Source organism: Sparus aurata, chromosome 5 (genome assembly GCF_900880675.1).
Source record: "Sparus aurata chromosome 5, fSpaAur1.1, whole genome shotgun sequence".
Classification (NCBI taxonomy): domain Eukaryota; kingdom Metazoa; phylum Chordata; class Actinopteri; order Spariformes; family Sparidae; genus Sparus; species Sparus aurata.
This window is the reverse complement of record NC_044191.1, coordinates 15,778,926-15,806,386: the sequence shown is the minus strand read 5'-3', so window position 1 is coordinate 15,806,386 and position 27,461 is coordinate 15,778,926. Positions and strand designations below refer to the sequence as shown.

Here is a 27,461-nt window from a genome sequence, read left to right as displayed (position 1 = left end):
TCAGCATGAACTCACCTCGCAGCTCCCTGCGAGATGAAGCCTGTGTGAACCAGACGGCACATCAGTAATCTGAAGTCATGCACCACACTGCTATGTGTGGTGTTGTGCCCTGGAGGATGCCCCAGAATAAGATGCCTGAGCGTGGAAAACAGGCGAGGGCGTCTGCATAACTGCGACTTATGAATGCCAGATTCAACCTTGCATGGCTGACGCTGAGATACTGAAGGAGAACTGCAGCCTCCGTCACTTCACATACCCTCTGTGATCTTAATGCTAATTAGGAGTTCTTTGTTTGTATCAACTTACATTTGGGATTTGCGCAGTCGGTTGCAGATTTAACTGTCAGCACTTTGATCAAAGTGATTGGAATGAGGCCTCCTGTCTAAACAAACAGGCTTTTGCTGCTTCCCAGCTAAGATATGAGCCTAATTTGTGTTTTGTTTTGGTGAAACCATATAGCTGCTGACTCTTAAGCCTCACAGTAACGAGTTATTCTAGCTGTGGGCTTCAGCTCTGATAAGGATGCCGTACATGTATTATTTTGAAATTGGAAGGCCGTGTCCAAAATTTGCCTTCATTTGTTGATGCCATTCCCAAAATGCTCTTTGATTTGGGCAGCTATGTGCTATTGACTCCATGTCGGGAATCATTTGGCTCATTTACTCTGCAGCAACAATACAATCCCATATCCCAGAGTTTATTGTCTGCATGTTGTTTTTGAAAGCATGAAGCATATCTATCTCTGTTTTGATTTGATTATGGAAATGCGATACAGTGGTGATAGCTTATATCCCATTTTACAATCTGCGTTTGAACTTTATCTTTATCATCAGAAGCGTTATTCAGCCCGTGTGATTGGATTTGCATTCTCTGCGAGTCTTGAATGACACGTTATCTCTGCTCTGTTAGACCTATTTCACTGCCATTTGCACCACAAAGAAGCCACTTTTTACTAATCAATACTGCGCATTGTGTGTTTAATTACGTTTCTTGTAAAACACTGCCCCAGTGTTAAAAGAAGAGCTTTTTCACATCCAGTTGGGCAAATGGCCTCACTAATGGTCCGTCAATACTAAATATGTACCTGTTAAGTGTAAATCTTTAATTATTTTGAGCTTTGTTTCCTGCTGTTTTCTGTTTCAGTGTGATTAAACCCCAAGAGTTTCTCACAGGTGTTACTGGGATTTGTGCCAGCATCGCTCATTGTCATCGAGACGCATCGTCCACAACCGTATGGCAGGTTATTCTTGCTTATGAACGAGGGCGGAAATGCACTAGTTCAATCAATGCCACTTACGTCTCGGCTCATTTCGTCCTGATCCACCTCCTTCTACTCTTCCTCCTCCTGTCGGTTTCCTCCTCGTCCTCGTCCTCCTGCACGTGCAGGATAACACTAGCTTTGCTAATACACACAGTGTAAGCCAGCTATTGGCCATACTTCAGTGAAGGGCTTATTTGGATTATGCTGTTTACAAATATTTTTGATACCGAGTGATTGAGTCTCCCTGTCGCCATGAATAAACCAGTTATTAGAGTGTTGCTGTCCAGCCTTCCCCTGCCTCTGTGGTGATTACCTTAAGTAATCATTTTTATCCTCCTTGAGACCTGCACTGTAATCTGAAAACCTTTTGCCAATTTTACTTCTTGGCTTCAGGTTCATGTTTTTCATAACAGACATTTTTTTTAGCAATCTGACTTACTGTAGAATGATTTGCTTATGCCTTTAGCATGTGTAAACACAGCGACGTTGTCAGTAAAAGCATGCACAAGACTCTAACTTTCTTAATTATTTAGAATCATGTGAAGGTACACCTTGATTAAGGTCAATTTGAAGTGGCTGATTCAATTCTGAAAGTACATGTACACTACTGCGAGCTTCACAGGATACACAAGCTGAGTGCGTCTGATTTGCAAAAGTACTGCAATTCTCATACACAACTTAGCTGGACAACATTCACTGACCTTGTGGTGACTAGCCGTGACAGCGTCAGCTGGTCATGTTTTCAGTTTGTGAGTCTGTGTGTGGGTGTGTCATCATGACACAATGTGTTGCTGGTGATACCTTTTGCATCAGGAACTAGTAACAGTATTTTGCCAGGTGGTTTTATGGCCTGTATATATGTCGACTACAATACTTCACCCAACTTTTCATCAGCATTGGGTTGAGTAGATATTGACTCAGTTTATTTTTTTCGGTGAACTTATTCCGAGACTGCTGTCTGTGATTTTAAACGCAAGACTTGATGTGTTATTTGTGATGTGTTTTTGTTGCCTTCTTTTACCTAACCACATGTGGGAGTGGTAATGTGATCACCAGTGATTCCTGTGTCAAAGTACTGTGCTTTGTAATGCCACCTGAATATAGTCATTTCCACCAAACCAAGAAGTAGAAAGGAGGATATGAATGTCATTTTTAGTAATTGTAAATGTAAATGTTTCTAATAAGCAAGCTTTCCTCCCTCCATACAGAAGATAAGACAAGAAGACAGCCTTGCATATCGTGCCAAATTTCACTTGCCAGTCAATCAGATAGATGAACCCAACAGTGTTTCAGATTCCATGACAGAGTTTTTATTAATAATAATCACTGTTGCCCGCTTGACAGTGAAATGTAATTATAATATCTTGAAGTGAAAAGGAGTATGTTGGGTCCATGCTGCGGTAAAAACAGGTGAAGCAAATAATGATGCATCGGTTCTAGAGTTTGTGATCAGGTCAAACACGGATCCATGCTGTTAGAATGAAGATCCTGCTGAAATAGGCCGAGAATTGTTTGAAGCGCTTGTAACTGTGAGTTATGCTCACTGTTTAACACAGGAGGAAAGGGCATTTTAGCTGTGCTCGAAGTCATGATGTCAGCTTAATTCATCCAGAGCCCGCTTACTTATGTAACAGTGTGATCCTGATAACCTCAGTTTTAATGTGTTCATTTGTTCACTTAATGATCAAGTGTAGCCTCTTGCTGTGACCATCATTGTGTTTGTGTGTGTGTGTGTGTGTGTGTGTCTGGGGGGGGTGTTTGCATTTGTTGCCAGGGCTCAAACACAGTCCCCTTGTAAAGAGCAGTGGTATTTTATTCCAGGAGGGGGCAATGCTCTGACCCCAGAGGGGAGCCGAGGCATTGCAGGGTCAATCAAGATGTACCGCCTCAGCTGCACAATCTGACAGGCCTAATGAAGCTATTTGTAATGGGATTCTCTGCCTCCAGCTCGGGCCCTGTTATCAGTGGCTGAGCAAGCGGCAAAATGCGGCAGCGCTGAGGCCAGCTAATCGGTGCACCGTTCTCCCTGTGTCTTCTGTGTGCTGAACAAATGATCACATTAGCTGTTAGAGTGGACTGTGGCCATGACATTAAGACTGTTTGTTATTATACCTGATTGATCATGTGTGAAGAACAAAGCTGTCAGTGTTAGGATCAACACATCTTTAGCTTTAGTGTAGGACAAGCTGTATTTGTGGTGCTTCTTGGGCAAAATTGGAAGCAATGCTGAGCTTTGACGATCGCTCACGCTCAAACGGAGCATCAGCTAGCATGGCTCTGGCATACATTTTATCAAGAAAATCATTTAATTTCAACAATAAAATTATAGATGTCAATTTGATTCGGTGGCACACAGGTAATGTTTGATATCTCTGTTTAACATATGAAGCCAGCTAGCGTTTCAAGAACTCTGTTATTGTCATGAAAACACAAGGCAAAGCTTCCAGTTTGTTTTCATCAGCACTGAAAGTTAATAGAGCTGGGTTTATAGTCATGTGTCAAAGGGTTATAGCTGAGCCACAGAGCTATCTTCATGAGTTGTACTTCATGTCTGGGTTACAGCAGTGACATAGACCGCAAGAACTGCGATTTATATTATAGTTCCTCATAGTTCTCGCAGTAGGGGAAGTAACAGTAATCCAGCAACAAAGCAAATAGCAGTCAGCATCAATGAAAAGCAAGATATGATAAATAATGTGTGAATCTGATATTATTTAGTTTAGATAGATGCACATGAGTGAACTGGTTGAGTTCGATATGTAGGTTTCATGTGGAAGCCCAGTCTTTTCCTCTTGCACAGCTCCAGTGCAGCCACAGCCTCAGCTTCTCTCCCCTGCATTTTTTGGGTTGTGTCTAAACTAAATATGGCTGAATCTCACAGCCAAAACAGTGTAAAGTGTCCATAACATCCTCGGCACATGATAGGGATGGCATTTTCATCTAAATGTTTGCTTAGCTTTATGATGTAAGTAAAACTTGAAGTCTTCCGTATATATCCAGCTTCAGTGTGTATGCTGTTACCTAATATCAAAGAGAGTCATTCCCTCTGTGTCATTTTCCCTTCACTGTGGCTGTTTTGACCTGACCTTCACTCACAATATGGCCATAAACTAGTTCTTAGAACAAATTTAAAGTTGAATTGCTCTTTTGCTTTGAAAGGACATTTTATCTCTCGAAAATATAATTCCCTATTTAATAGCTTTGAATTCTCTGAACTCCTTAGGAAGTATTGATTTACATCAAACATACCGACAACCCCCGACCTCTTTGAGATATTAATGTCTGCATGCATTGATCCAGGGACATTCCCAGTATTCACTTCTTCAGATCTTTTTCTTTCTGTGAGGCCCACCTTCATGAGGCTGTGCTCGTTTTCAGATATTAATTGCAGCTCCCAAATCGTCTGCCTGCTCCACCCCATTGTAGCAGAGGAAGCACTGTTTAATCACCCAGATAGTGCTGAGAGATTCTTCCGGGCTTTGCACAGATTAAGAGGACATTACGTGGAAATGAGGGAGAGAAAATGGTCTATGGGATTTTAAATACTCACTGGAGAGCCTTAGTCTTATGGTCTTTTATTTTGGCAGTTTTCCTTTTGCCTATATTTATCTACGGGCAGACTTTGTACTTCTTTTGTATCTGCAACACCCTACCGACACCTGTGAGCTGCTCCAGATAAGGTGCTTCTGACGTTAGGTTAGGTGCCTTGCTCAGAGGGGTTGTTGAGACAGGAAAGTGTTGCTGTAAATATCCTGCGCTCTGGGCCTTCATCTGACACGGCTGAGAGCTCCTAGTGTTATGCCAAAGCTGAAGTACAGTAAGATGTTTTTGATGTTCCGCACTGACAAATTGCCCGGAACACTTTTTTCTTGTGTTTTTGACATTTTTTGCCATGTCGAGTTGTTTTTGTCGACGACTGTTAAAATTAGGATGCATTTCTATCATGCTCTGACGCTGATGTTTTTTTTTTGTGTGTTGTTTTTGTTGCTGTTGGAGCGCTCTAGGTAACTTCAGGTCTTTCACATCACTGTCAGTGAGTGCTGGCAGCAAAAATTATTCCTGCCTTACTCTCTTTCCCACTCTTATTGACTTCTATTTGCCTCTCGGTCTCTCCTCTCTTTAATGGTTGTTTGTCAGAGCTGATGCATGTTTGTCACATGACGCCTAACGCACAGCAGCGGCCAGTTTTTCCATCTGGACCGTTAGAGCGGCATACACCAGCCAGAGCGCAAAACAAAGGAAGGATGCAAATCTTGATAAAGGCTATTTTTTGGATTCATCACCCTGACTCTGGTAAACACTATTTACAACAGCCTTTTTGATAACAAAATAGCCAGTAGTACCGGTAGTATCTCTTCATTAGAAAAGAGGTTTTTTTTTCCAGAATAGTTAATGATTCATTTGGGTAAACAAGGGTTTAATTGTCTCTCAGTGTGCAAAGCCCTGACATTTGATGTTAGATTATAGCTATAAAACTGTGGGCAACACTGAGGTGCATTTCAGTGCCAGGCTGGCATAAACTGTGTGAGACCTGCTCTATTCAAATGTGGACTGGTTGGAGGTAAGGCAAAATGTTCACATTAATCTCAGAAGAGAGGAGCATGTCACTAATTACCTCTAATAAGGAGGTTATGTCTTTATTTTGTGTCAGTTTGTTGATTGGTTGGTTGGTTTGTCAGCAGGATTACACAAAAACTACCGAAACAGATTTCCACCAAACTTGGATGGAGGATAGGTCTCAGCCCAGAATAGACCCAATTACTTTTGATGCATATCCAGATAACTGGGCTTGCTCAGGGAACAATGGATGGATCTTGATGAAAAAATCAGGTGTATTTAGGTGGCAGATATGTATGGGAGAGTCCAATTTGATGCGTACAAAGGGGACCACTGTTTGATTTCTTTTTCTCAACTGGAGGGTATGATTTTATCTTAGACACATGTGATAAACCCAGTGTATGATACTGAATGCAACGACAGGCCCAGAGCCTGCATCACCTCCGTTCGACAGCAGTGACATTTAGATTCAGCTGAATGTGGGTTAGATTGATTTGAGGTATGACTCTGCAAACGCTCTCAGAGTAGATGCGGGTGTTAGGTCTGAGACCTTTTCATCAATAGTACAGGAGCAGAGCCGACCAGAGCAGGTAGGACTGTGCTGAAGAGTGAGGAGTGATGGATGGAGGCTTACCGTCTTGCAGAGTGATAGTACAGAGACGGCATGTGTTGCCCTGCCATCAGCCCCACTCTCTCTCTCTCTCTCTCTCTCTCTCTCTCTCTCTCTCTCTCTCTCATCAGCCTTCCCACTCCCTGCCACGGCCTGCACATTGGGGAAGAATATCGATTCAATACAAATGAGACGGTCTTTACCATTCTCCACAGTTTTCGTCCTTCGCTCCATCATCGTCCACCTCTCCAAACTGAGTGCATTCTCCCCATTGCTGTTTCAGAGTGCACCGGGAAACTGGCGATTACAGCGCAGGTGAAGCCGGCTGAAGTGGGGGTGGTGGACATGAATACTTTATACGACATTTCTCATCAAGCCTTCAGCCAGAGGAGCTCAATTTGCAGACAGAAATGCTTGGATTGTTTATTTAACTGGACAGTGGGGGGAAGTAACTATGTTTGCAAAAACACAATTTTGAGTATTTCCATTCAATCCCCATTTCCCCTTCCAAACATCTCAGATGCGTTCACTTAAATTCAATAGTTCACACAAAACAAGATTAGAGAGAATTCAAAAAATGAATACAAATGTATTTATTTTTTCTTCTTCTGTCGCATCCCATTTAGGAAGTCATTTTGGGAAACATGCTCAGTCACTTTCCTGTCAAGAGTTAGATGGAAAGATATATACCGCTCTCATGTCTGTATGCTAAATATGAAGCTGCAGCTTGGAGACAGTTGGCTTATCTTATAATTAAGATTGGAAACAGGGGTAAATAGTTAGCCTGGCTGTAATGTAAGGTATAGTCTACTAAAAATACAGCTAGCAGCCAGTTAGCATAGCCCAGTGTAAAGGCGACTTCTTAAAACATGATATTTTGCCCAGGGGCGGTACCTTACGCAACAGTGTTGTGTGCCTGATGCGCTTTTTCGCCAGCTCACATTGGGTGGCTTGTCACCTATAACATCAATGAAAGATGACTTGTGTTTTTGGTGAGCATTGCTGCTCCTGTCCCGTAATGTAATCCAGACCATCTTTTCCAAAACCTAACATTGTATTTTTATTACCTAAATCTGTCAAAGTAATCCTATTGACTAATCCTAAACAAACTGCGACTGAAAAGTGGAATACTGTCTTACATGCACATAAATGAGGTTAAATTCACAGATGATTGAAAAACAACCCCGCCCATCCGGTGTGAGCTTTAGGGGTGCTGCTAGGTGTATTTTGTCACAATGGACAGACCCAAGCTAGCTGTCACTACGTTTCCAGTTATCATTCTGAGTTACGCTAACTGGCTGCTGGAAGTAGCTTCATACCTAATGTACAGTTAAGAGAGTGGTATCAATCTTCTCACCAAACTCTGTGCTGGAAAGTGATTACAAGTATTTTTCGAGATATCAAACTATTTCTTCAATCAGGACTTTAATCAGGATTAGCTTTGACTGTGGAACATTTACTTTGGCTATTACAAGTACTTTAGAGATAATGAGTTTTCTTCCACAACTGGTCTTCAGCAGCAATCACGTCTCAAATGTTACTGTCCGACAAGTTTCAGCAGTTCTTCAGAAAGGCCAATGCACAGCATGTGGTTATTTCAGTCCCAACTCTATGAAATAATGCCAAATGAAATCTGTTATAGCGCCCGTTTCCTTTTGAACTCCTTGGATGAGAATTTTCATTGTCGTAGTGAATTACTGCTTGAAAATAGAAATGTGCATAAGTCAAATTATTGACATTAGACCATGTAGATGTAAGTCTAAGGAGTGGGTCTTCCCTCTTTCTGGTTGTGGGTTAGCAGTGTAGTCAAATGTGACTAAAAAGGAGACAAAGGCCCCTTGTGAGATGTTGTAACCGTTACTTTAGCATGTTCCTCCAGTCTCCAGTGGCCACTTTTACTCCTGTTGAACTACCCTTCCGTGCCCAGTTCAGGAAATGGACCTTGGACTAGTGTTTCTAAAAATAGCTGCTTTATTTTACCAGAAATGTGGTGGTGGCCAATTACATTTGGCTGAATTCCCTCCCTGCCTCGGAGGAAAGTGCAGTTGTTTCAAGAGCCAAGCCATCACTCAGTCCTTGTTGGAGGCTTTGACTGATTAGTGATTGTGTTCTCAGCCCTTTCAGAGCTTTCTGATGTCAGTGAGATGTAGATGTTATATTTTGAGATGCAATTACCGCTTCCTTTTATTTTGGGACAGAAGTTAATTATCAAGTTGGACTTCATGACGAGAGAGAGATCACTGTCAGTGTCGAGGCACCAGTTGTGACCTTCATGCTGAAAGTCCACTCCACACACGCATGCAGCTTTCAAGCTTCACTTCGCATGAACGGCTGTGTTGTTGTTGTGGTTTTTCACCAGTTAACTGCAATTAGATTTAGGATTGTCAACAATTAATCAGTTGTTCTCCCCTGGAGTTTTTATCCGCTTGCTACCGCTAACAATATGTCCTTCTTAATTACACAGTAATCAGCATACACAAAGTGTTTATTGTTGTGTAGTGAACTGTGGCTCATAGGGAAAATAACAAGAAAGGAAGGCGAAGCGGAAAGAATCTCGGTCACCTTATGTTATGTTATGTTTGCAGAGATGTGGTGCATCGCTTCAACACACCGAGAGTTTCCAGTCTTTTTAATTTGCAGAATATCTTTTATCAATTTAGACTGACATAAATGTTAATGCCAAAGCCTGTGTATATATGATTTTAAGTCCCATCAGTCAGGGCCCATTAAAGGAAAAGTCGATACATTAATGCTTTTCTGACAGTATAATCCATTTTTGTCCAAATCGGTGTTTGCATTATGATGACTACAGCTCAAAGTTTAACCACTTTTCTTATTACAAGTGTGTCTTGCTTGGTGTGACGGTGCTTCGCTGCGAATACAGGCAGCTGATAACATCCCAGATATTGTTTGATCTCTTCACAGCTTTGACATCCCGAGCACACACCTCTCACACACACACCTGCCTCCTTCTCTACCCATCTCACCGTCCCTCTCTCCTACTTTTCATTCTCTGATACCCCAGATAAAGTCTTCTGCTGTCTTTGTAGATACCGACAAGAGGCGAGTGTTTCGCCGGGCTGCGGTGGTACACATTACATAATTGACGAGTGCAGGGCTGGGGCTGCCTGTCATGCGCAAATCCCAGGACAGATCTTTTATTCAAACCAGCAGCGCAGAAAAAAACTTGTCTTCGCCAGGTTCTGTTGTTCCATCAGGGAGACTGATCCTCCATATGTTTTGCACGATGCTGAGTGTGATGGAGCTGAATTCACAATCGCTCTCCCTGGGGTGGACCTGCACACACACTCACTCGCTCACACTCACACCTAAAAGAGTTCCTAAAAAATCTATACTCTGCGCTCTAATCAATCATCACCTGAATCTTATCATTCAGTCTCGCTAAAACCAAGATTATCGGATATGTCACAGTGTTATCATTGCAGGGCTTTACATTACCTATCATTCATCAGACTGTGGCAGGATTTGTTTTGTGTCGGTGCCATTAATCATTTTGAAGGAAAAGGTGTCAGCTTCTTTCACCAAGGTTGGACGACTTTATTTGCACTCTACTTTGAAGAGCACAATATTACGCTGTTTATGTGTAAATTCATTATGCCTGATTTCCTTCAGGGAACTCGGAAGCGAACACTACGAATGTCACTATATTTTACTTTTTACTTTTACTACATTTCCACCGTCTCTAATGATTAGACCACGTCAGTGTAAACCTACAGAAGATGAAATGTAACATGTTCTGAAGCTGTCTCAGCTGACAGAGTTATAACTCCGTGTCAGAGGAGAGATGAGTGGATCCAAGCAGCAAACTGAGACGGCTCAGGTGGTAACAGATTTCTCACTGTGCCAGAGGTCTTATTAACCCCTCTGCTCTGACCAGGGCATCAGCGCCTGTCGAGATGACAGGCAGAAAGGCAGTGAGGTTTCTCTGTATTGGCAGGTTATTGCTTTTCTTGCTTGCTCTCTTTGGACACAATGGGCAGAATGGTGAATGGCTGGATTCTTGGTTGGGATATTTAAATAAATGAATTTTTGTCAGGGGATTCTGTTGGAGAACAAAATGCCCCAAACCAGCTGCAATGAGTTGCAAGACTGTGTAGTGAGGAGACATAGGAGAGGAGAAGAAAGTGAAGGAGGAGAGGTAATGGACAAAATAAACCTAAAGCACAACAGCAAACCCATCTGCTAGCTTTAGCTGTGTCCACATTAGGCTAAAATAAATATTATGATATGCAGAAATGTGCCATCACCCCCTCTGTTAAGTTGACTTTGAGGACAAGTCTGAGTCCTTGACATCCCATCTCTTGTAGCTCAAAGCAACTGCAAGATATTTTATTTTGTTGTTGATTCATGTGACCACTTTTGTAAAAAAGCAGTATGAGAACTACTATTTTGTGTCCAAGGTCCTTGATCTGTGCACTCAATACAAACTACAAGGAAAATTATATTAAACACGGTAAGAAAAAACAGGCAACACAGCCTACGGTTGACGTTGCAAAAACATGTTATGCTTGTTTTGGCCAACAGAGGGGGCTTCTCTCTTCTTCTACTACTAACTGCTTGCCTGCGCTAGTTTTAAAGACAGCCACGATGGGAAATTCGGAAGCTTGCAAGTTACAAGCGAATCCAAGGCATCACCAATTAAGTCTTTTCAAGCCAGGTAGAGAGAGGAAGGAGAGGAGGCAGATGGGATGGGATAGGAAGAGAACTGAATTACATAGAGGAGGACAAGTAAATAGGCCAATATATTATTCTGAACAATGTTTGAGAGATGAAATACAAAATCTCTGTTTGGCAAAATATTCTAATCTAACATCTAATAATTTGTTATTTTTTACAAAAGATTTGTTATGACTCTGGGTGAAGAGAGGAGACTTTTTGAACCACCGGCTGACTGGAGTCTTCCTCTCCAACAATTCACCCACACCCAACTGGGATTAGTGTCTAGTTTGACTAGGATTTTGTGTTTGTGTTGTGAAATCTTGTGTAATCGACAATCTGAGCTTTTGTAAATTTGTGAAAAGCGAAAGTTGTGTGTGGTAGCCCAGTAGGAGGGAGAAGCCTTTTCTGTAACCCTTTTTCTCCTGTTTTTACTTATGTAGGAGTTAGGCAAGTTTTTGTCTTTTTGTTAATATTTTGATTTGCAAAGGGATGGTAGGGAGATAGATTCTTTTGTTTGTTGTTTTGGCTTTCTCTCCCTCTGAAGGAAACTAAAAATGCTACCTTAAAGATACATTCATGGTGACACTGGCCCTCTTAGGAGTGGGAAGAATGGGGAGAAGCACCTCATGTTATGTCTCTGATTCCCCTAGATCAGGGGCGTGACATGATTGGAGAGTAAAGAGAAGAAATGGAGAAGGAATAGTTAAGAGAATACAAAATGTCTGTTCTGGCTAACTAAGAGTAGATCAGATTAGCTCAGCTTTTAACATCAACAGTTCGTACACAATTTTCTCAGTCAGCATCTTAAATTATTACTAAAACAATTACTGTGGTCAAAATTGTACTTAATATATAATAACATTGGATTTTTTTATGACATATTGACCTCCTGATTGGAAATATCCCCATCTTTTATTTCCAAAATCTGGTCACCATGACCATAATCTTCCTCTTACCAACAAGAAACAAGTTGTTTTAGGTGCCCAACTTTGAACCAAGCCGATGTTATTGAAGTGGCAGTTCATAATACTAGGGACACTAGATCAAATACCACTGTATGGGTCCTCCTGGAAAGCTATGTCAAACAACCTATTTTGTCATTTGGTGGGAGGACGTGTTTGAGATTAACCTGCATGAGCAGTAGTCTTACATAATTAATGCTTCCACTTACATTTTCATTTTCACATTCATATTTAGCATTTCGTTTACGCAGTCGCCCAAGTGATCACTCAGGTTGCTCACTGCATTCACAAGTAACCTGCACACACAGAGGACATATGAAATGACTCTTTTATGCATGCAAAGACACACGCAGGCAGTGTCTGCCCATCCACTTGGTCATTTATATGTGACTGCGAGTCGTCTATGTGAGTGTGCAGAGGCACTGACGGCTGAGGAAAGACCTTCATCAGTGTAGCATTCCCAAGACAATCAGCCCTTCGTTCAGTCAGTCAGCTAACTCTCACTCTGCATTCATTATTAATCACAGAATTACACCGAGGCGCTTTCCAAATGATGTGGGTTGATGGGGTACAAGTCATGACAGAATATGCAATTGTCTGCATAATGCACAACTGGTGAGGTATCAGACGCTGGTACGAAGCACAAATACTGCATGAGGGCTCTGCAGTTGTAACTGTCATGATGGTGGTGGTGTCAGGGGCAGCGGGAAGGACCGTCGACATGTTCCACACAACCAAGAGCAGAGAAAATGAATCTGACTGGGATGCTGTGTAAATAAATCTGATTGGATGTGGGTATTGTGAGTATGAGATTTCATCTGCTGGAAGCACGACCTCTGATTTTTTTCATCTTCATTTATTCACGGAAGTGCGTCGTTAAACACATAAGCATCTTTGCAATAATGTCCTGTTATCCATGTTTACACCTCAGGGCTGCCCAACACACATCGTTGTGGCATTACTTGCGCAATGTGTCTGTATTGTGCCTGTATTAGGATTAGACATTTGCCAGTGAGTAGACCATTGTCTGTATCTGTCCAACCAAATAAAATATCAGTATCAATATCTGTACTCAGAATAGGTGGGGATTTAACCAGTAGGAGCAAAGTTCAACAGGATTTTTTGTCCTGATTTTCCGCTTGCAGAAGATTTTTAGAGAATGCCTACAAAAATCCCCAGATCAGAGGTAAATCGGCTGCGCTCCCGTGAACAACAATTGCTATACATTCACAGAGACAAGAGTTTTTTAAAAGCTTGTCAGTGTGTCAGTGATGACTGCTGGTTATCTAACAGGCTGAATATCTGGTTGTGTTACTGACTGGTCGGAAATCTAGGGACGAGCTGCAGCCAATAAGACCAGACACTCATCTTGTTTCTCCCTTTCCTCTCTGCTGTCATTTGCAGTAGCTTGAACCCAGTTTTATGATGCATGTATTTGTATGGAGTGGTGGGAATAATAGCCTTTAGTTTCTATCAGGATACATAAACACAAGCTTTTTGAGACAAGCAGGCGGTTTTCTGTTACCATTGCAAATTCCTTACTGCCTGCACGTCCTTATCCATCTTCGTACTCACTCTTTACTTTTTCTTCCTTGCTTTTTCACTGCAAACCAGCACATCAATAACTTGGACTGCTTTGATGGGTTTTATCCATGTCTTGTCTCACATGTGTAATCTTGTGATGTGTGACCCCCTGATGGGATCAGTCATGTAGCGTGCAACCCATAAAGACCACAAGATTACAAGGCAAAAGGTTGTGTAGTGTGAGCTTGACGAGTAGACTTCAGTCATCTACCCAATGAGGATTTTTCTTCATAATGATATTGATACATTTTACTAGGATGACACTCGTACTCATAAAAAGTACACTGTCTTTACTGGATACTCATTTCAGCTGAGTACTCAAGGAACTCAGAATAATCACAGTCTCCTACTATTGATCTCTGATCAGCTCCATAGGATCAGCTGGGACGTTGGGTGCCATTAGCAGAGGATGGCGGGCGCATCATTCATTCATCGTCACCACTAGCCATCCATTCTCCCTTTCCAAAACCTGCCAAACCACAGGAAAAAACTCAATTACAAGAGCGTTGCATCACATTAAGTAGAATAAGATGTGTATTAATCAAAGTGCTCCTGTGAGCTGTGACTTTGTGTCGAGATAATCTCCATTCAGGAGCGATGTAAGGGCTCGTCCAGAACCGCGGAGAGAGACAGAGAGAGACGAGGTGATAACTAATGCGGCTAGGCTTAGCTTCACCTTTGATGTTTGTACCAGAAATCCAAGGTGCTCAGAGCCTATCTGTCCTTGAAGTGAACACACCCAGGAATCCCTGGAGAGGGAGAGATATTCTAATCCCAGAGCCAGCTAAAACCTGGAGAGGAAAGTTGACTTTGTATCGATTTTTTTTTTTCTAACTCACTGTGGGTGTCTTCTGATCATAGTTAATGAAACATTGCATGGCTTCACTACTCACTGATGCATATTTGGCCTGGAGTCGGAGCTGCATTTGGAGATACTTATCTTGTAGAGAGCTGCCTATACATTAAAGCTTAAAGCAGTATCAGTAGGGAAACACTCATAAAAGTATAAAGGATGAAAACCTTTTAACAACTTTTGTTCTCTCACTATCATCTACTTAATTGAGAGGTTTTTTTTGTCAAAAATCAGTCTGAGCCCCAGCTGAATCTGTGAACAACAGCTAATAATTTAAAATGAACTGCTCATTTGGGGAATTGTATTTTTAAAACGAATATTCCACTAAAGTGAAGTGTTTCTTGAAGTATGAGGCAATTTTTAAGAAACGATTACATCCTATTTAACCCATCGTCTTGAAATTGAAGTTGGCCTGCGAGGACACGCGTCTAAGGGCGTGTTTGATTTCATCATCAGTGACATCTTCAAGGGTGCAGTCAATCCAGTGGTTTTGCTGCCAGGCTTTTGTTTTGTCAGCCATCAAAGGCAGCAGAGCCTCTGGACAGGTTGGTGTATATGGCAGAATGATTCATCCCATGGTATGATGCATCAAAACCAATTTGCGCTGCAGTATTGGACACTGCTCTTTTACTTTCTATGTGCCTGTGATGTCTATATTTCAGAGGTGGTGCAGTGTGAATACTAAGGTCAGGCTGACATATTGGTTTGTTGAGAGTATCGAGTAAGTGTTGCCTCATTATTAGGAATCAGATATTGGGCAGACAGCCTTCTGCCTCACATATTTAGTGAAGAATTGATCAGTAGACTGGTACTTCATGTGAGTCCCTTGCCTGAAATTAATCTTATTACTGTAGCAGCAATAAAAGCCATTGTATTTCTTGTTGCATATAATTGTATAATTATCAGGTTTCTTCAGAGAATATTAGTATCTGAATGTTTGTGGGCATCAGCACAGCTGGTATCAACACACCATGGAAATGCCTGAAGGAAGATGTGTTTAAAAAAAATAAAAATAAGCCCAAGTTCCATGGGCAAGGAATTCCGAAGCCACAGTAGGGAGCATTCTCAGTGAAGGCGTGTCCGTTCTATGAGGGGCCAGGAGTTCACAGATGTATTTTAGGGCTCGACCTAATTTAGAGCTGAACATAATCAGTGAAATTCCTGAAACGAATTCTACAATGTAACTGATAGTGAAGGGAGGATAAAATTGGATTGATGAGGTCACGCTTCCTTCAATCATTTAGAGGTGTTGCCACATTTTCAGTGATGGAATGTAACTAAGTAAGTTAACTACTTACTTGTACTTTACTTGGTATTTCCATTTCATGCTACTTTTATAATTCTGCTTTTTACTTCTGCTCCATCCTTGACTGATGTTTTCATGAAAAATTGAGACTTTTCTTTGAAATATTAAAGAAATGTATATTTAATATTTAAACAGGTGTGTCTCTTTCAACAAATATCAGAAGGCATTGTGGCATTGATTTTGAGACAATGGGTCAAATTAACTGAAAGCTATTGAAAAAAAAACACGTCCCACTGCAAAGTGAATGGTATGGATCAGAGGTGATATTTTGTGAGGTGTCAGGGGCAAAATTGTTTCTCCAGGAGGTGTTTTGAGTTGATTGGTAGCTATTTGTAATTACACTTTTTTGGATCACATAGTTGGATCTAGGCTTGGCATAGAGTTCGTGGTTAGGTTAGAGGCAGAAAACTAACTTTGCTCAGTGGCCCGAGGGTTAGGGTTATGTTTGAGGCAGAAAACTGAAGTCGGTCAGTCATTTGGACATCAAATCTTGAACTTTTAGTGAAAAGTGAGTAAACAGAGTGAATGGTGTGTCTGTCTTAGCCAATCCGCCCTCCTATCACTTGTTTCTGCACTATGTAACTTCAGTGAGAGGTTAGGATCACAGCGTTACATACATGTTTACTTCATGTTTGTAGCTAGCGCCTACATAACATCTGACAATTTGTTACAGACCTTGGCTTTGTATGTACAACATTATTGTTGCACTCAGAAATTGTGGGAGGTGCCAAATCGCACAAAATGCAGATTTCTACATTATGTCGCTTTAATGAGAGTGTCACTGCTATTATCATTGGGTGTCATGAGTACATACAGCAGGGTGTCATCTAATGTGCTGAAAAAGGTAGCCTGTAAACTTAAAGCAGTAGTGAGCCTAAAACCTAGCCTTGTGGTACACCGCAAGTTAATGGCAGTAGAGGATGAAGTATTCCATAGATCTTGAAAGGGTTCTATGCTTGGAAGTAGAGCGCTATCATTTTTAAGTTGTGAATCCACTGCTCACTATATGTGCCTCAGCATTACATGGGAGCCGTATATTACCAATGCACAGTCAGCAGGTTGGCTGAATACTTACTTTCCATGTCCTTGTGTTCTTTATCCACAGATCTCCCCAGGCGGACTGAACAAACGAGTCAACTCTAACAGAGCTACGCCTGTCCTCAGTCTACTCGTGGTCTGACGGCACTCACCGACATCAAAGGTACACCCGCCTCTCTCTCTGCACCTCCAGCCTCCTTTAATCACTTTGTTCAGCTCATCATTGCAGTAATTACATTTCCTGACAGTTATTTTTTGGTCTGCAAATCCAAGACTTCACTTTCTCTGTTATCTCTCCTCGAGGGAGCTTCACTTTGCTTCACTTTGTCGCCGAGGTGCCTTGTATGATTTTTATTTCAATACATTCAGGAGCTTTTTCCTCTGGGAAATGTGCTCTGATTTCAATAATTCACACCATTGAATTGGCTCAGGTAAATATCAGTTGAAAGTGGTCTTAGTTCTCCTCACATTTTTTTGTGTATTTTAATGGCGAACGGGAGAGGACGTCTGTTCTCGGCCGCTTTCTGAAGACAGACTCAGTTGTGTAATGGAGTAATTGAAGTCTGTCAACCGTTGTGAGATACAGCTTGAGACACCTGATTGCAATTAGGATGTCCTGTATGCTACAAAAGGCTTGATTTTTTGCATGACTTTGCTTTAAAAACCTGAAAAGACTAATTTCTGCAGTTTTTCTCTTAAAGAAGCTAAAGACAGTGAACATTACAAGATGTTCATGTCTAACAAAGCTTTGTGCATTTCTTCATGTGTGTTTAAAGTAACTTCATTACCTCATAGATATCTAGATGCTTCTTGACTCTGAACCTTGACCTTCTTACTGTTGACTGCTTATAATGAAGGACCTGAAGTGGAAGAGAGGGCATTTAAAACAGCTTAAAGTCCCATATACAGAATTCTAAAGAATGTTTCCATTGTAATAAAGTGTTTGCATATCTTAATGAACTGTTACGACTCTTCCAAGAGACTAACACAGAAGTATATTTGCATTTTAAAGTATTTTTTGTATAGCGTATGTGTGTGTCAGTTTTTCCAGCCTGAAATCCTCCACATAGTGAAGCAGCTCAATGAAAAGGACTAAATAAAATATGGATGGTAAACAACAGCTGCACTTCTTTTCTTCTAGCTGTGAAAGTGATCAGCTATGGACTCCATGCAACTCTCTAAGCTTTGCTTATCCTGGCATTGCTCAATAATACCCCTCTGGGCATTAACACTGGCTTTAATGTTCCTCAAACCAACAATGACTGGAATTATAAAGTGGTAGGAGATTCATTCCTGGTGACAATGCATTTCTGTTTTATTTTCTTTTGCATCTTTTTTAAAAAGCTAGTCACTCACTGTATCAGTCCAGTGCCACTGGAAATATTCGATTCGCATTGGAAATGAAAATCGTTGCCTAATAACCAGTCATGACATAGTCACCTGCTGAATATAGCGATTTTTGCTAATATTCTTTGGTAAAGTTGCCATCGTGATCCATTGCGCATCATGTTTGATTTCCTTCAAAAAAAGCTGTAAGTAACATGAGACATTCTTTTTAAAGAGAGTCAACTTTGCTTGCTTTGCTGCAGTTACACTCTTAAAAACATTTTGAATAATGGCAACACTTATATACAACTGTCATGTCCGCCATCCCGTGATGAATAAAAGCTTTGTATTTCTTCAAAAGGAGGACTGATTCAAACTGACTTTCATGTTCATGAGCAGTCGTTTTAAATAGTTGCAAACCTCATAAAAATCTCCCTGTTCATGAGCAGAAATTCCCAATACACAGCAGATTGTCATAATGATGTATCACTATCCTGTCAGTCACCATAGTCTCCATAAGAGCTTTGACATATTGGACAGCTTAGCAAAGGCGAGAAATTCTCTTAAGAGCCGGAAATTAGTGGCTATGCATGACAGTTTGAGACACAGCAATATAACCTAAAACTGCAAATTTGCCCTCTGGCTATTTACATGTATTATCATCACAAGCAAACCAAAGTAGATTGAAGACTGCTGCCACCAAGGTATCCACACAAACCCAAACACAGCAGGAGGGGAAGCAGGTGTTTTTATATCCCTAATCATACCATGGAGAGCAGCATCCTCAGATGGGCGTCAGATGGGTTTGGACAAGGAATTAATTTGAGCTGCAATTACAGCCTCTAGAAAGGGGCAAATTGGTGGCTAGGGGGGAAGAAGGATCCCACCACCAAACTAGTCCCTAATCAGGTGAATGCTTCCCTAACTCAATATCGGGCACTGACAGTCACACTCAATTATCCTCATCCCTTACCTCCCAATCTGTTCCCCCATCCCCCAAATGACCTCCTACTCAAACCACTCAAGACACTCGGCCTCTGCTCTGGGTGGCACCTCAGTAGATATTCCTCCTTTGTCTCTGGCTGGACTCCTGAAAGAAGACAACTTGAAGGTTCACAGTGTAGGATTTAGGGGGATCTATTGCAGATTTAGAATAGAGTCATCATAATTATAAATAATAATTATGATGACTCTAATAATAATAAGCACAATTCTGTTTTTGTGTTTTCTCCCATAAGTGTGTAATCACCTGAAAAAGATGTTTTAATTACCTTAGAATGAGCATTTTTTTTAAATAGAGCAGGAGCAAGTACTGTTCCAGTCCACCATGGTTCTACAGTAGCCCAGAACTGACAACCAAACATTGTCTCAAGAGTATTTCATGTATTAGAGGTGATTGCAGAGGAAGATGACAAGACAAGAGGCATTCAGTTGCAATCTGAAACCTCATTGCTACATGCCATCCCTATGTACTAGTGCACCGTTAAAAAATAGTTCACATTTTTGGAAACTAAATTGCTTCCTGCGGTGAGAGAACACTGGAAATATCGATACCCCTCTCATGTGTGACCTTTGAATATGAAGCTACAGTCAGCAGCCGGTTAGCATAGCATAGAGGCTGGAATGAGGGCAAACCACCTAATCTGACTCTTGTTCATACACTCCTGGTTTTGCATTTGTTAAACAAACAAGATGCAGCATTGTAATTAGTGAGCTTTAGTCATGCCTGTTGGCAAATTCCGTTACCTTTGGACAGACCCAGCTTTAGCTAAATGATCCACTGCTGGCGATACTTTTAGCACATATAAATGAGAGTGGTTTCAATCTAACTCCTTGCAAGAAAACAAATTAGCTGATTTCCCAAATGTTGATGTATTGCTTGAAGATATAATTAATGAGATGAGGAGTATGGCTATCTTCATAGTGTATCACCCCATTTGACTTTCTGTCATAGATCACAAGATACCCAAAGGATGCAAAACAGGCTCCACGGTGAAATGTCAGGTTCTCTTCACAGATGTTGGGTGGCCTTGTGGTCAAAGCTGGGCTTGGCATAGTTCCATGTTGGTCGTATCAAAGTGGCAGTAAGACATAACAGCAATAAATCTAGTCGTATAATGTCAGTTGACTGCACACAGCCAAGTCGGGCCATCTGGGCCAGTTTGTGATGATTTTCACCAGAGGATACCAAAGGAACAAGCAAGGCAAAAGATCAAATGTCAGTGAGTTCAGCTTCCTTTGGTCAGAGTGCTTGCATTTTGCTCATGGCAGAAAAGTTTCCATACGCACAAAGCTAGAATTTCATCTTGGCAATGGGGGAATCACCAAGGCAGATGGTGACATTCTTCTCCCTTGCAGCCCTATTTTTGTGATTTAGTTGGGATGTCATACATAGTAAGATAACCAGACCTCTAGCTGCTTGCTCATTTAAAGGTGCTCTTGAGAATAACATCACTGAAATGCCTGCCAGTTTGCTACAGAAGGGGGTATGATGGCAGAGAGTGTTGTCATTGGAAGATTTGTTTTAGGGGAGGACCTGATGAATAAGGTGTAAAGATTTATGACTGGATTTTCCAACAAGCCTTTGAAGTGAGCGAACACTGAATCTCATCTCCCCTGATCCACACTAAAAATTGTGGTCGTGTATGTGTGTGGATATATTTATTACTGTACTATATTTAGAGCTGAGGGTTTGTGCTGAAGTGAATTTATACTTGAGGAAGAGCCTTGCAGCAGCACGAGTGAAGCTGGTAGTGAGGCGCCGCATCAACTCCACACATGGAATGTGTGCCTGTTTTTTTCCTTTTAATTAAAGATGTTTACACCTTAAGTTTAGTCAAATCCAACACGCTTCCCTTTGATTAATTAAACATTTTCTATTTTTTTTTATCTCATCGTTTGATTTGTGATCATACCCTCCACTCATAAACTTCCAAGTCACATCCATCAATGACACTCTTGTCCTTGGAGTTGTGCTTTGATATGTCTCCACTGCATAAAGTTGGGCCTAACTGGGGCGTGCACAACTGAGGATGAGGTTAAATGTGCAGACCTTGGCTGTGTTTGTGTCCCCTCTGACTCAGGCCATTAGCAAACATCTGCTGAACCAAAGCTTAAAAAAAACAGGGCTGTCATGGTGGCAGAGGGGAATTCTTCAGATGCCCCTCCCTGTGCTATTTTAAGTAGGCCCAGAAGTTGTAGTTTAATGATAAGCTGTAGGGCGTAGCTGACATGCTTACCATATTATTCCCTTTATGACTCAGGAAGCAAAGGCTACGTTGCCCCCCAACCCTCTAGGGGTGTGAATCATTAGAGTCCCTCATCAACTATCTCCAATCAACATGGCTTTTGGTGCCCTGTTGCTGTCGGTTATCTCAAGTAGTGGATAGCTTTCAAAATAGACAAGCATGCTATTTTTGCAATGAGCTTTTACCCAGCTCTGTTTCCATTTTGAACCAGTGTTACCAGCTGATGGCTGTATACTCATGCCAGTATTTAAGTCAGAGGGATGTTTCAGAGATTCCTGATCTGAGAAGGAGAAAACACAGGCAGATGAGAGCACAGGAATGAGAGATCACGTGCCTATATAGGTGTAAAGAATCAATAGGAACCTTTACTTTCATTCAGAAGGGTGTGTAGTTTAACTTAGAAAACACAGGCTCTTAAGCCAGTGTTGCTTTCTGAAGAAGAGTGAAGGAAGAGTAGTGTCAGACGAGACTCCGCTCCAGATAAATAAATGATCAGCGCGTAACGAACTTCAAAGAGGGATTGTGTGCTTCAAAGGGAATAACGGCCTCACGCTCACCAGGACCTGTAGTGAACAGTGAATCTTAGACACACTCTGTTACTATTATCTGATCTGTTTGAGATTCCAATAGTTGCATCCTCATTGATCACCCCTTGCTGAGTCAAACCGCCCCTCCTCAATCTTTGTCTGTTTCGGTGGCAAGATCTGCTGAAAAAAACCCAAATGCTTGGATATAATGTTTCCCTGACTCAGCACAATTTCTTCTGTTTTTTACAAAGCACCTTCTTGTTTACCCTCCTGGTGCCCAAATAAGCGCTCGCCTTCAATTTTTGCCTGAAGCCCCAATTCCATATGGACACAACGAGTTATATCACTGGAGGTACTTTGCCCTTAAAATGTTTTTATGCTGACTGGCTGACTTAAGTTGACCCAACTGATTGCTTGACAGCTTTGCTTGAAAGAGAGTGTAAAATGTTTTGTAAGATGGACATGGCCTGGATCAACCCTCTTTAGGAGCCTATGGCAAAAATGATCCCTCTGCCCCTTGCTCTCAAGTGCACTATGTATCCTATTGTATGAAGTACACATAAACATGAAAATTACGTCAATTTCCAAACTTTGCTGCCAGTGCAGAAAGTATTGTGCCCTTGGACACCCTGGACAACAAAAATTGTGGCATTTTGTTGTCCAGGGCGCTGCAGTGGAAGGCAAGTTAATAACCCTGCCTTCAATACACATGTAGATTCAGTAAAAACCTATGGTAACCAACCTGTAAATGTTTATTTTCAGTGGTACATTTATTCAAGTACTGTACTTAAGTGCAATTTTAGGTTACTTGTACTTCACATGAGAATTTCCATTTTATGCTTCTTTATAGGCAAATATTGTACCTTTTACTACCTACTTTAATTTGACAGCTTTAGTTAGTATTTACTTTGCAGATTTAGTTTATTGTAATCAACAACTAAATTATAATGAAGATTAAGATAAAACTTGATGGCTCCCAAGCGATTTAGCAGGTGTGTTGGGTACAAAACTCTGCATTTTTGTGCCGGAAAATTACTAATTCACATTAAATCAATGGGTGCCACATCTCACTTGCTGAGAGAGCATCTTTAAAGTCACAATATAGAGAGAAAGAGAGAGACCTTGCAACAAGTCATAGTGAGTCAGGGCAACCCTATGCCATATTTGTGATGTAAGAAAAAAGGCCAAACAGAAGAGAAACCTTGGTCAAACATCAAGTTGGGGAGATGTTGGAGATAACTGGGCATATTTCATTGCATTGGTTGTTTTTATCATTACATTTTTATAATCATTAGCCAAAACTCAGCCACCAGCTCTGCTGGAAATTCCCTACCAACATGCTAAACTGTATGTGAGGTTTTTTAGTATACCTTAGTATGAAAACAATGGTACGTGAATTGCAATACCAACCATACTTCGAAGATAAACTACAAAAAGTTGCTCAATCACCTTTACCAGCTTTGAAATTAGAATGATAAACACATAATTAGCTCAATAATTATAATTCAGGAATAATGTTTAATAAACACCATTCTGAAATGTGTCATTCTGCATAATGAGTTCTCTTTAGTCTGGATAACTTAAGTATATCTTGATGCATGTTTTTGCAAAAGCGTATTTCTTTTTTTTAAGATAGACACCTTTATTAAGCAGTAGACAGATAGGAAATATGGGAGAGAGAGGGGGATGTGACATGCAGCAAAGGACCTCCGGCCGGAATCGAACCGGGGTCGGCTGCGTTTATGGCATGCGCTCTAACCGCTCGACCACCTGCACGCTGCAAAAGTGTATTTCTACATTGCAGTGTTGCAAAGCAAGTACAAGATCTGAGTACTTCCTCCACGTCTGTCTGTCATTTTGAAATGTGTGTAGATGATACTTTGCTCATTTTCAAATCCGTTTTTGCACCTGTTTGATTAGATTACAACCCTGTCAGAAGAACCATGTGCTGTGTGTTGCTTCTCATTTTCTGTTTTAACTTCTGGCCTTCTCTCTCTTGTCCTCCCTGTGTTTTTCTTCCCCCTCTCTCCCAGCTCTCCATTCTTCTTGCTCTCTCATCCTTCTGCTTCCGTTAGAGTGGGGGATGTCTGTTTTCTAACACCTCTCAGCCTGATTATCCACTAGGTCTGTATTGCTGTGGATTTGTATTTCCAGCCCCATTTGTTATTGTGCCGTCAACCCCCTTGATATCACGCCACCATCATTTATGGATATCAGGGTGTGTGTGACAGCGATACGCACTGTGGCTCGCAACTGTTATCTACAAAAATTATGATTATTTATGATAGACAGTGAATGTGCGTAATACTTATCCCTGGTTTCCGTATGGCTGGTCTGTCGGAAGCTTGCATGTGTTGGATTTGTGCCTGCACCAGTGCTTGTGTGTCAGAATGCATTATGGCTCTGTGCATGACTATATCCAATGACAGTGCCATTCCTCCATGCTGGCTGCTATTGTTCATTTGTAGGGGTGAGATCATTCCTTTTCACCTTTTGGATTCCAGAAACGAGTGTGTGTGTACTGTTGTGTTTCATTCCCTTTGTTGTACTTGGAATCAGTGGATCATATTTCCATTTTGCTGCGCTGATGTTCCAGCAAACACTGTATTTCATTGTATCCATGGTGCCAGGATTGTTTTGATTACAATAAAGGCTCAAAGATCTGAAAGCAAAAAAGATAATTGGCATCCAGCAGAGAAGCCTCTCAGCTCAATATCTTTGTTAAACTGGGCTTGGAGATTCCAAGAGTTCTCCATGCAGTCACCCTTTGTGGGGAGAATTTGAGCACCTTGTACAGTCAAACCTGAACAGATTTGCCAATCATTATATTCTGATCTGTTGTATTGTCTTTTTTTCATGATGGTCATGTGTGCTGTATGGCAAATCATCAGTTTCCCATATTGGCCAATAAATGAGTCTTTTCTTTGACTTTGAACTTGAGGCATGCATTAGCGTGTCATTGCCACTCACCCAGCCTGCTGGCTCAGGGTGTCTTTAATGACCTGGTGCATCCTCCCCCTTCTCTTCCCTCCCTTCCCATCTTGGAAGATCTGTACAACTGCAACCAGCATTGGACATGGAGGACTATGATGTTCGCTCGGCCGCCAGCATCCTGGCCTCAGTGAAGGAACAGGAGGCACGTTTTGAGCAGCTGACCCGAGCCCTTGAAGAGGAGCGTCGCAACGTAACCCTGCAGTTAGAGCGTGCCAACCTGCCTCCCAACCCCCCTACCAGCCAACCACTAGCATGGCAGCAGGTGGTGATGCAGGTAAATGATGCCAGCATGCTGGCAAACCCATCCCCAGCCATTTTCAACAACCAACTTGCAAAACCATGTGTCTGCCCCCTGCCTACCTCTCTAAAGAGACCATCTCCTGCTCCCTCCTTCCATCTGAGCAAGCTCATTCCACCGTCATGTTTGCTCATGGGCATTGCTTCTCTTCATTGGTGGGACTCAATAATCTCTCTGTTCAATTTCTCTGTGATTTGGGACACTTGCTCACTTTGTCTGTACCCACTGTCCTGACTGTTGTGCAATAATCTACCCTGTGGTGACTCATCTTTAAAAGCAAGCTGATGAGATTCAACCTCTCATTCTGTCTTCCCTCGCCTCCTTCTTCTACGCGACTGCTTGCCATCCAATCCCATCTCCTTTTGCCCACTGGTCTTTGATATTGTCTGGTGGTGCTGCTGATTGGATGTGGCCTTTCGCCCAGCTCTGCCCAGCGTCTTGGGGACATTAGAGTCCTGGCCAGGGTTCCTGTCAATTCTGGCTGACTCTGTAGGAGCAGGAAACGTAAGATGTACAAATGAGTCAGCTGTAATCTCCTAAAAATGTCAGCAGTCACAACAGCTCATTGATTTACACACTTCAAACTGTTAGCTGCCACACTGACTGGAAAATGTTAGAGTCAACACTTTCTCTGTTAATAACTACATAACAAAACATCATATAATATATGGATATTCTCAGACCTTTCTCCTGTTTTTACTCTTAGGTATGACAGACTGTACACATGTTTCACTAATGAGAATGTGAAATCACAGTTTGGCAATGCAGCACCTGTAGCACTTAGATACATCACCTTTAATCACTGTAAGGGAGGCAGTCTCATGTATTATAGATAGAGTAAGGCTTGCTGAGATTAACTGTTTTGCCCACATGTACCTGTAATCGTATTTGCCTGCAGTCACATTTTGTTAAAAGTCGGAGCCAGTGTTCATTTCTAAAGGGCTTGCTGCTAATTTGGCCTCATGAGGGGATAATGAGGAAGATACAGGAAAAGTATAGAAAGGTGAAGCAAACTCGTCGTCCTCTCACCCACCAGTAGGGTAATCTGCTGCGTGTGTGTGTGCGTGTAAGAGACCGTGATACCCTCCTCATAAACTGGTCCATGATTTGATGGACAACGCTTAACATGACAGGCAGTGAATTAACCTGCTTTCTCATGCTATCACTCACAGATCACACTCACAGGCTGCCCCACACCCGGGCTGTTTGCACATTGTGGAGCCAATTGGGCGTGACGGGGTACCGCTCACGTAAAAACCCTGTCCCGTTTTACATCCAATGTCACTCGATCACCAAGCAGTGGACCGTTCACTTCATCCAAAACACCTATTAATGCCAAAGCAAATTGAATGCAGAGGTAGGAGGGGGTTGATCAGTGTCTGCTCTGGGGCAAACGGCACCTGAACGCTTGGCAACACATGTGCTCGGCCTTGAGCCAGAAGGTGCTATGTCCTGTGTCAGTGTGTGTGTGTGTGTGTGTGTGTGTGTGTGTGTGTGTGTGTGTGTGTGTGTGTGTGTGCTGCACCTGGAGACTCACTCCTTCACATAATGAGGAGGTATGAGCGATGAGAAAAGCATCAGGTTGTTCTCTTTCTATCTCTCTCCTTCTTGCTCCCCCCCCCCCACACACTCACACTTGGTCCCCAGGCTGCATGATGGATTAAAATGGAGCATGGATCAGTAACTCAAGGTTTGGATTCTCAACCTCGGGGCCAGACTCAGCAGGGCCTGCCATTATTTAAAGTCAGGGTCAGAAAAGGAAAAGTGGACTGAGTGTGATTAATGAAATCAGATGCAAGTAGATGCCTAATGAGAGTGATAAGCCACTGATGCAGATAGTGCTCCGCTTCACAGCACTCACCTCGGAACAGATTGGGTCCAAATACCAGCAGGAAGCAAACACTTTTTTCTGCCTTTGTCATTTGGATCAGTATTGTCAGCATTTTAACATGGGCACAGAGAGAGCACGCCCAGTGGGTAGCAAATAAACATGAAAATTATCTTCAGTTCCCAGAGATTGATGCAGATTACTTTACAGCACAGCACTGTATGATTGGTCACTTCAAACGCAGCTGTCAAATGCTCAGCATTACTTGTTTTTTGATCAATCTACAGCCCTCAGTTTGGTGAAATTTAACACAGCAGGCTCTTCTGTCCAGTGCAGCGTAGATGTTGAGTGAGGCATGGCCCTGGATGGCAGCCAAATGACTCAAATAA

At 41.9% G+C, this 27,461-nt stretch overlaps 1 protein-coding gene across 10 annotated transcripts in view; it reads left to right on the top strand.

Moving 5' to 3' along the window:
* Positions 1-27,461, top strand: part of arvcfb (ARVCF delta catenin family member b) — a 223,693-nt gene that overhangs the window by 67,153 nt on the left and 129,079 nt on the right. For 8 of the 10 annotated variants that reach the window (XM_030418249.1, XM_030418250.1, XM_030418246.1 and 5 more), the window contains exons 3-5: positions 16,919-17,014; positions 23,986-24,076; positions 25,001-25,220. In XM_030418249.1, coding sequence (XP_030274109.1) covers positions 25,029-25,220 — 192 coding nt within the window. In that variant the 5' untranslated portion in view covers positions 16,919-17,014; positions 23,986-24,076; positions 25,001-25,028. The remainder of the gene's footprint in view (positions 1-16,918; positions 17,015-23,985; positions 24,077-25,000; positions 25,221-27,461) is intronic. The other 2 variants (XM_030418243.1, XM_030418254.1) reach the window with 2 other exon arrangements.